The sequence below is a fragment of the Misgurnus anguillicaudatus genome, chromosome 7 (assembly GCF_027580225.2).
Source record: "Misgurnus anguillicaudatus chromosome 7, ASM2758022v2, whole genome shotgun sequence".
Taxonomy (NCBI): domain Eukaryota; kingdom Metazoa; phylum Chordata; class Actinopteri; order Cypriniformes; family Cobitidae; genus Misgurnus; species Misgurnus anguillicaudatus.
The window spans coordinates 16201630-16212667 of NC_073343.2; the positions used below are offsets into that span (position 1 = coordinate 16201630).

The 11038-nt window shown below is 36.8% G+C and overlaps 1 protein-coding gene across 3 annotated transcripts in view; it reads right to left on the minus strand.

The window, feature by feature from the left end:
* The window catches only part of kcnk5a (potassium channel, subfamily K, member 5a), a 208898-nt gene extending 199291 nt beyond the window's left edge, over positions 1-9607 (minus strand). For all 3 annotated transcript variants that reach the window (XM_073869475.1, XM_073869474.1, XM_073869473.1), the window contains exon 1: positions 9158-9607. In XM_073869475.1, the coding sequence (XP_073725576.1) occupies positions 9158-9346 (189 nt within the window). In that variant the 5' untranslated portion in view covers positions 9347-9607. The remainder of the gene's footprint in view (positions 1-9157) is intronic.
* Positions 9608-11038: the final 1431 nt, after the last annotated feature.

Below are 11038 nucleotides of genomic sequence, written 5' to 3' on the forward strand. Positions count from 1 at the left end.
GGCGGCGCCAGCATTATGCAAATATCTCAATGCCAAGTTTATTGCCGTTTTAGTAGTTATCGAAGCAGATTGGTCCCTCTAAGCGAGTTCCTAATTCGTCGGTCACGACGTGACGTCTCCGTTTCCTCCTTCAGGGAACGAGGGTTACATCCGTAACCGAGACGTTCTTTGCTAACTATAGCATGGTTATGCAAAACACTTGTTATTGTAAACACGCATGTGGTTTAATGTGTTCAAACAGCCACACGGCGTCTCTCCACCCATTGATGTAATCTGAGGTACTGAGATAAATGTTTTACATCTTTTCTGACCTCTAACACGAACACATGATCTACAGCGCTATTTTAAGCCTTTGATTGATAAAACTAAAGCGACTGATCTGCACGTCTTTCATTAGTTTCATTTTACAAGCATGTGAAAGTTGCGTGATCTTATTTCAGCAATATCAGAGAAAGCTCTTACATATACACGGACAAAACATTGTGTAACATGCTTACTTACAACACCATAGATATATACACTAGTTCCCCTGTTTCAAGATAACGGCTCTAGTTGACGCATTCGGCCCAATGAACTGCCGTAGCCAAGGCGACATCTAGTGTACATATCTATGTTACAACACAAACAGTGGACTCTGACATAATATTAGTTTGCGTCCATTTAAACCCGTCATTACTCCTGCTCATATTTAAATGGCAGGAGAGGGATTCATCCACAGACCATTCCCTCAGTAATCTGGAGAGAAGCGGTCGAAAGTGAACAAAAGAGACGTATTTAAATACCAGGTGTAAACGTGATGTGTCTCTCTCGTCCACTTGTGATCCGATCGACGAAAACACATCTTAATACCAAGTGTAACAGCCCCTGGGATATTTTTCCTTGTGTCAATGAAAAAAGAGTGTCTAAGCTACGTTTATGGTTGCTTTTTGTATGTGATTTAAAGCGGACATATCATGAAAATCAGACTTTTTCCATGTTTAACATAAATCTGTGTGCTATGACGGATTGTAAGCAAAGGACACTGTAGGCAAAGGACACTGTAAATTGTTTATTATTTTTCATTACTTTTGCTTTGTACTGGAAGCCATGTTAACATTGGCATGACACGGCCACCTTACGAGTTATAATGTGCTCCGAATGGGCGGGGCTAGAAAGTACTATTCAGTTGGTTGTCATATAGAATTTCACCGCTAGATGGTAGTAGAACCTACACCAGGGGTCGGCAAGTAACTTTGGCCGCGGGCCAATATTTTTTTAGCCAGTAGATGACGGGCCAACTGCTGTTGGCACACTTACGTCTTATTTTGAATTAGCCTAGTATCTGATCTTTTGTCAAGAAACATTGTCTTTATTTCCTATTTAAAAGACGAAAGACGGCATTAAAAATTGCTAAAAACATGGTTATGTGTCTGTGTATCATTCGTTCAATCATTTTTTCAAATAAAAAAAATGAAAAAATTAACCACCACGGGTTTTCTGATTGTGTGCTCAGATCAAAAAATTAATTACTGGATAAGACAATTTTTTTATTTAACACCTTTATAGGCATAATATATCAATGAAATCATTTTAAACAGATCAAGTACTATAGTGGTAACATATTACAGGCATTTATGCTCTCATGAAAGACTTTTACAGTCCGACTTTTGAACTGTATTACTTTTTTATTAATATTTATCCGGGACACACACATACACACCTAAGGTTTTTTTTGTCCAGCTCTGACAAGGTTCTATTCAGTAAACCGCTTAAAATACACTCTGTGTTCACCCGCTTTATTTCACGACCTGACGGGTCCGCAAAACTTAACATTAGATCTCGTTTCCAGAATCTCACATTCAAATGGCTCAAACGAAAAGAGAGAGATGAAGTAGCCTATAACAATTATAAATGTTATACAAAAATTGTGTTTGTGCCAATATAAATATTATTTTAACATTGTATTGTCAGGAGAGAAAAAATGTCACAGAAAAAAATAATAAAATATAAATAATAAATTAAATAGGACAAAGCCTCTCACTCAAATTTCTAACCAACATAAACCAAAACCATAGTTGGTTGTGGAGTTGCTGTTCAAACTAATTGCTGAAAATCCTCCTTTGCCAAATTTATAACGTTTTAAACGAAGGCATAGATCAAAGAACTATACACTAGACATGTAAAACCATATTTTGGCGGCTTACTTTCATTTTTTAATGAATTTACCTGCCCATTTAGTCTTAATAATTAACGGTAAACGAACTTGACTTGCTGTTCTCGAAGGCATGTCTAACCTTAGGTCGGGCTCGAGCCCCAAGTTCAAGTAACAGAACAGAACAGTATATTCCTTTCAATTCTACGTTAAAAGTGTATTAGTTAAAATATTACTGCAGTAAAAGAGTTTATTTTTATCATATTTTGTAGTGGTTTCTAAAAGCCTGCAATTACTTTTCAGTAATTTGCGATGTCACAAAGTTTAACATCTTCACGCGTTAACGCATTGACATGATTTACGAGGTAAATTTGCAAATGATTCATGAAGTCATACCTCTGCAATTATTTGATCAATGTGTTTTAGAAGTATGCTCAGTTAAGATCGCGGATGCGCTGGTAGAGAAAGAGAACGAGAAAGAGCGGCCCGTTAAGATCATTAAACTAGCTATTATACGCATTTGTTTCAGGACATTCTTGTGAGCCGGTGGCAACTTGTCCAGGACCCAGTGGTTGGGGACCTCTGGGCTAGAGGAAGAGTTTTGTGCAGCATTTAGTGCAATTTTTTTTATCAGGTAATACATATTATTTATCAGTGTGTTATACACGAATAAATAATAATGAAAAAAGTTCAAAACTCGGACTGTAAGCGAATGAGACTTACAGGAAAGCATGGTTGCTATTCAAACCCTTATTCAAATGTAATCTGTTAGTACCTGATCTGTTTAAATTTATTTCATTGGTATATGTCTGCTAAGGTGTTCAATTAAAATTTGTCCGAACCCGTTTTCATTCATTTTTTTTATTTTTGATCTGAGCGCACATTCAGAAAACGAGTCGTTTGATTTTAGTTCAGGAAATGAATAATAGAAAAACAAGTCGTTTTTCTTTATTTTCTTTTTGGTTTTGATTTGAAAAAACGAATTAAGGAATGACACACGGGGCCATTTTTGTAAACTGTTATTGTAAAATAAAAAAGTCTGATTAAAAAAAAATAAAAAACGGACTTCAAATTAAAGGCGTTCTAAGCAAATCTGTGTGTTGATTTTTGACAACAAACTGAGCGTAGTTAACTCCTCCCCCTCCCTTCCGTGCTTTCATGAACGCGCCCAAACCCGACCCCCAAATCCTTCTTGTTGTTTATTGGCTGGAACACTTTGTTATGGTTTCTGTTTGTAGGTTTGGCCACTGTTATTATATTGAGGTTGTGGAGCCTGGGCTGTCTACAGAGATTGCGTTTTTGTATAGTTTGATCAGCGGACAGGCAGCAAGCAGATAGTGAGGAGATGTTTGCTGTATGTAACAAAAAATGTTTTATGGTCTAAAACGCGTGAATTCGTTTAGAGCGCCTTTAATCCGGCGAAACAGAAAATATTGCTGGCCTGTTGCCGACCCCTGTCCTACACAGTGTACCCTTGATGTTCATTTAAACCCCCATTTTAAAGATCTGAACGATATATCTTGTTGCGATGACGCATGTGCATTTTTGTTTAAAATTCCCATATTATGACTGCTTTTTCACAAGTTAAATAGGTGTATGAGTTCCATAAAACATGTTTCAAAAGTTGTTTACTTGAAATAGCTTGTAGGAAAAGATTGTTACAATCTCTAATAGCCTCTGTTTCAGTGCATTTCAGATTGTGCCGTTTTGAGGTGGTCATTACATATTTATGAGCTGCTGCTCCTTTGATCACGCCCCTCTACTAAATTCATGTGCCCGTGCGCGTGCTCAGTGATATCGTGAGCTTACAGACCATACTGTGTTATTATTTTTATATATTATTATTAACGGTTATGTTGCCAACAGACAAATCAAGCAAAAAAGTATCACTAATAAGTACACTCCAGGAGAAGAAACTCATGACACACAATGATTCCAGAGTAAATTGTGATTTAACTAGCAGTCTCAACAATACCCTCATTTTCCCTGGACAATGCTAACATATTCCCGTTATAAAACATTTTCAAACGCATAATATTCGCTAATGACAGAAATTTAGACCCGGCGGGGGATGTATACTGCTTGTGGACCGCGTGCTAATTGCTAGAAGCTAGCGGAAGGTCTGGACCGTAAAGTTACAAGAGACTCGGGGGTACGTTAGCCTCGTCAGAAAAGCCGGGTCGGTAAGGCCCCAGTCTCAGTTAGTTTGGCAAAACACTTAGTTTGGCAAAGCACTATTACTTAGTTCATGTAGAATTGTAAAATAAAGCCGTTAAATTTTTTTTAACTTTCGTAACCACGCTGCAAACTATCTAGCCTGCAAAAAAGTATCTATATAGGATATGGTCTACATTACAAACAATTATCCACATTACTATACATTTAAAAGGTATAATTTATGGGATTAGCATCAATGTATGGTCTCTGTTTTGAGATACAGGTGCTCTAGCATCGTATATGTAGTATTTTGTGACAGAAGAGGACAACATGCAAAATATACCGTGACTTCTTACCTTTTGTGTTGACATAACGATCGCGAATCGAATCAAGTCTGTTTCAGATGTGTGAATGATCCATGAAAGTCCAATAAAATCCAATTACCATTTTTGTCCACAGATGCGTATAATCCGTGAAATATAGATACATAGTCTTACATCAGATTTCGCATGAACGTCTTATCGCCTACAATCTGATGACTATTTGCGTCGTAACACACTGTATATTACTCTTTAGGTTCCAATAAACAAGCATTAAAACTTTGTATAATCCATAATATCCAAATAAGCACTGTTATTTCGGTGGTTCGAGGGTATCAGCGAAGTGACTGCTCTGTGGTCTCTCTAGCTCCCTGGTGGGTGGAGACCTGCGAGTGGGGTGGTGGGCGGGAAAATTTAAACGGAATATGACGAAACGGCTAGTTACTTCACAATGGCGCTGAGTTTAAACTCGTGCAATCTGAGACTCAAGGCAGAGGACATTCAGAAACGTGTATCTCACTCAAAACAGCATGGATGGATTTTTTCCCAAGTTTGTATGCGTGTGGGAGCACCAGAGACACAAATGAACACCCTAAAACCCAGAAAAAGTGAGTTTTCCATAATATGGGCACTTTAATATAAGCTCATATGAGCGCTTGATGGGCTAGAACTTTTACGCTGCTGAATGATCCCTGCTACAGCGCAGATAATAACGTGCTTCCTGATCTCTGCTTCAGTCCAGTTTGCCGACCTTTCACGTTGTGAATGTTAATCTGCATGTAAATGCCTCGTTTTAAAGAGCTGAACCATAACTTCATGTTGTTCACTACCAAACGCCCCCTACGACATTGTTTCTGTGTCTCGTTCACACAGAGGGCTTTCCAGGTATCTTACAGCAATGTTACTAGGTCCTCTTTCCTGGAACAATCCCAGAACATCTACGGGACATGTTTGCGTTCACAGAAATGCCTGTCTGCCAATTTTACAGATATTTTCTGGGACCAAAGTGCTGTGTGAATGAGGTTATACTTTACTTGATTACATGAACACTGATGCAAGCACTTGTTCAACAAAGTTTGGTGGTAAGCAAGTGGGTGACTGTTACCTTTAGATATCTCTAACAATAAAATGTATAATTTTTGCATTTGCATTAATTCCTTCTATAGCACTCCTTTTAAGTATAACTAAGGATGCGAAGAAGAATTAATACTGTTTATAATCCACAGCCAGACACATTCAGAAATACAACAACACAGAAGACAAGATGTTTTTATGTGCTTACATAAAGTGACGTGTGCTTTGTGAACCTTTTTGATTGTCTATCTAATATACATGATTGTTCATGTTTGCCATAGGCACATAAATTTAAATATAAAAATGTGATTGTATAATTAATTAAAATTTTGGATGTTTCCATTTAGATCATTCTAAAGCAACAAAGATGAACCTTTAAGAAGTGGTGTCCAGATGTTTAAAAGGCGGTGTTGTTGACATGGTTTGGGACAGGAAAGAAAGGTAGTTTTTTTTTTAATTGACTGATTCATTGAGTTCAGTCTTTGGCATGACCTTACTCGCCCAATATTAAAAAAGATGTCAAGATTATATTTTCACAGAATGTTCTCTGCATTGTGTAGGGATGATTTTATGTAGAAAACAGTAAATCACAAAGAAATACTTTGCTGGGTTTCCACAGGCCATGTCTCATTTGTACAACATATTCGAATTATCATTAGCTTGCGACTAAAACTTCTAAAATCCAAACTTTTATTTTAGAATTTTAAATGCAGCCACTCTTTGCCTAGAATTTAAAATATAATTTTTTTTTGAGATCTCACTCTGTTAAAGAACAGTGTTAAAAAAACAATGTTAAAGAAATTTCCATCTATTATGGGCTTGAATTACTTGTTTATTTGATCATTTTGTCCAAGTAATTGAGAAAATGTTTTCTATTGAAATACATTTATATTTTGTCACTATATTTTTGTCCACAAATTTAATTGAATCATATACCTTAAGAGTAAAATATTTTTAAGAGTATAAGAAATATTTTAGTCAAGTGTTTCAAAACGTTTAAACAGTCCCACTAAACACAGGATGTCGAATAGACGTGCAGATCGTGTCTATATTGGGTCCGTCGGTCCATGACCAATTCTGGACATCTATTCGACGTCCAAACTAGGTCCACTATTTGGACGTCCAACCATGACCCTACTTGGACGTCATATTTACGGGCAACATTTGACGTTTAAACTGGGTAATTTTTTGGACGTCATTTGGACGTCATATTTACGGGCAACATTTGATGTTTAAACTGGGTAATTTTTTGAACGTCATTTGGACGTCATATTTACGGGCAACATTTGACGTTTGAACTGGGTAATTCTTTGGAGGTCATTTGGACGTCTATGACAGGCCTATGTCTGTATTACATGATTAGGCCTATAAATTTTTTTTTATTTACAAATATCAGCATTATTGTACCAACATGATTAATACTTACGAATAGTCTATATTATTTTATACAGTACTGTGTTTTCTGCTTTCTTTATTTATATACAAATTCATCTAAATGTACAATTAAAAATCTGTAATTAAATGCGTAGTTCGTTATATTACAATATATGATCATACTAACAATTTAACATGAAAATATTCTCACCTGTTCTCATAATGTTGCGTTCCTGTTATGAATGCAATAAGTGTGCCTTATATACAAAATTAACATATGGCCTTGTGGCTGAGTGGTTAGCGAGATTGGCTTGTAATCAGAGATTGGTGGTTCGAAACCCGTGGCCGGCAGGAAATGACTGAAGCGTTCGGTGTTGCAATGGATGGATGAAGTGCAGAGACAATCATTTCTTTTCGCTATTTTCTTGTCTTTTTTCCTTACACGGAGGTCCTACGGATGTAAACATTTAGACGTGCAGAAGACGTCGCAAAAAAGACGTCACCTGGCGTTACAAAACAACCCCTTTTATGTACCGAATTCGGACGTCCAAAAATTCCATGAAAAAGACGTCATTCTGACGTCACTTTGCGCAGTGGGGTAGTAGTATAGCAGTGTATAATACATAGTTACAGAATATGTAATTTTATTTTGTGTGACTCATCTAAATATTCTGTTACTGATATATCCAAATTGTGTGTCTTACATTTGAAAAATGAATACATTTGCAACGGTTATTGAGAGTGGTGTACTTGTTTTTAGTTATTATTGCACAGAAGCACATTATTCTGGATAAGTGTGAATGAATAAAGGTTTAAATTAATAAATAAAGGTCCGATAAAGCCTGCGCAGATCAGCTGAGTTTATCGTCCAAACATCGGCCCGAGAACATTTGCGATGAGATGCCCAATTAGCAAACGCTCCCTGAGCAACATCTTGCCAACGGAACTTTGAAAGTTGGGGCAACATCGGCCAGATGTATGTGTGCTGTCTGGACACATTACTTCAAGTAACACTGAGGATTACTTTCAAGTTAGGTGGCTTAGAATGAGATTAGTGCATATAAAAACATTTCTTTGTTTTTATGATGTCCCTTAACTAAAGTAATAAACTGCAGTAGCTTCAATAACTGATACTTCTCAGTGATTGTAAAATGTGTGAAGAAGGGGGATGCATCTACCTTTTCATTCACACAAAGGAACCCAGTTTAGTGGCAACACCACATACACGCACACCAAAGAACGCAAGCGAGAGAGAGAGAGTGTGCAAGAGAGAGAGAGAGAGAGAGAGAGAGACGCCCAGAGGAGTTGGCAGCTGTCCCCCTGCAGCGCCAACCAGGTTGCGAACAGAAAGTACACAGCAACAATCATCATTAATTCACAAAGACAGACAAATTCTTGGATATCACCAGCGCAAGAGATAATACACAACATGAATGACAATGCTTATGGGTGAAGTAGGAACAACAAATCTTCAAACGCTACATGTAGAAATTACCGTTAATAACACAGTAGGCCGACTTTGCCACCGCTGGCCTTATGTTAGCTGGGAATGTGACCACAGTTTGCAGTCATTTTTAATAGGGTGAGAAAAAACATAGGGCTCATACTTGAATTTAAATTGGTGGATGGGGAGCAGAAAACAATTGTTTCTACGTGTCTTTTTCTAGTTTCAGGTGATTAAAAGATGTGTGTGATCTTGAAACACTTGCTTTATTAGACATGCACTACTTTTTATACGAAGGTTTATCTCCAAAAATAAAAACAACGACCATAATAACTAACAATAATTTATCACAAATATTTTACAATGTATTGTATGGCCGTTCTGCTCTGGTGGTTAATCATTGAATTTACTAAAAGGATTGTCTTCCTAAACTTAAATGCTTCCCACACAAACATTGATGTGAGCTGAACCAAGTAGTATAACATTTCTAACATTAAAATAAAAAAGTAATATGAGGACACTGTCGTAGACTGTTGTGAGCCTGTGCAATAATTAACAAGACAGCAATTATGTTCTCTATGGAATAATCTAACAAATATCTAACATGGCATACGTTTCATTTTTAAAGTAAGGTTAACTGAACGCTGGTAATCCTACCTCGAAGATGTGGTCCAGGTCAGCTTTTGTAAGACATGGGTATTGTTTCAATATTTTGTCCTTCTCCGATTTATAATGCTTCACTGCGATCTCCCAGTTCGGTTCCTCCAGAACTTGAAATATTGCTGCCCCAATGGACAGGTAGAAAATTATAGCAGAAGTCAGAATTGGACCTTTGTCCACCGCCATAATGAAGTGTAGTGACTCTTGGATAGCTACTGAAACAGCGCGCACATTCTTAATCTACCAATTAACTGAACGCAAGCCCAAACTTTCTCACATGTTTCTTAATAATAATACAGTACATTTCCCTGATCATCATAAGTACGGAAATAAATTGTCAACAACTGCGCAACAAACAAAGCATTTATCAACTTTTAATTATCTGAAATAATAAAAGCTGAGCAAAGTTTGCAATCCACGTGCGCTGCTCGCGCTCCTAGTGTACAGTGGCGCCTCGGTTATCTAGCTGTTAAAACACTACTAGAAAAAGTGGACATTGCTCAAGACCCACCCACTTCAAAGCTTTATAGGATGCACCGACGCAGATACAAAGACACCACACATACCACAGAGTTATAAACCTTGTAATTATGACTGCAAAAACTAAGAAGTACACAACACCCATTTTTTTACCATTTTGTAAGTTCACTTGCTTATCTAGGCCTAAAAACCAATGTAAATGTATTTATTGGGCCAGAGTTAATCATGTCCTTTTTGTTTCCTACCTGTTTATTTTACATTTCATTTAGCATGTTCTTCTCCATTTTATGATATCTCTTCTGTCTAAGCCAAAGTCTGTAAAGTATATTCACAATGAGAATAGCAAAAAATGAAACAAAATCAATTGTCACATTATATGACCACTCTAACATAATTTTATTTCCCCTAAAAATTTTATATGAAATATGTGTTGATTAGATTTATTATTCATCTACTTTTTTATGTTAGCCTACCTATGCACAAACCACATTGCATTGGACAAATTGGATTTGATACCTTTTGAATAACTAAAATATTAAAATTGAAGTATTTTTAAATGTAAAACACTTTCTTTTATCTCAGCATAATAGGCTAGACAGCTTAATCATTCATATGTGGATTTCCCTGAAAAGTGTGAACATGGAAAACATCCTTACCAGCCTGACACAGCAACACAGGCTCAACAAATACTGGCAGTTTGGGGTAGGACTATCTGTTAAGTCAATCAAAAAAGCAAAAGGGAAGTGCTTGGAAAACCAGTTTGAAAACATTATTTTTGCAATTCTGTTTGGTGACCAGTCTCCTGACCTAAACCCAATAGAGAATCTTTGGAGGGAGCTCAAACTTCGTGTTTCTAAGCGACAGGCCAGAAACCTGACTGATCTAGAGAAGATCTGTGTGGAGGAGTGGGCCAAAATCCTTACTGCAGTGTGTGCAAACCTGGTGAAAACTATGGGAAATGTTTGACCTCTGTAATTGCAAACAAAGGCTACTGTACCAAATATTAACATTGACTTTCTCATGTGTTCAAATACTTATTTGCAGCTGTATCATACAAATAAGTTGCTAAAAATCATACGTTGTGATTTCTTTTTTTTTTTTTAGAGTATGTCTCTCACAATGGACATGCACCTACGATGACAATTTCAGACCCCTCCATGATTTCTGAGTGGGAGAACATGCAAAATAGCAGGGTGTTCAAATACTTATTTTCCTCATTGTATGTCCTGAAGAAATGTGAAAGAAAGCCTACAGTAATAAAGCAGTGACACTGAGTTTATAGCCAAGAGTTCCAAGTTTTTAGTTTTTTTACAAATTTACTGTTAATATGATGTTGGTTGTGTTAAAGTTAAGCAAATACAGCAAATACTTATAACATTACCACAAGAAACGTATAAG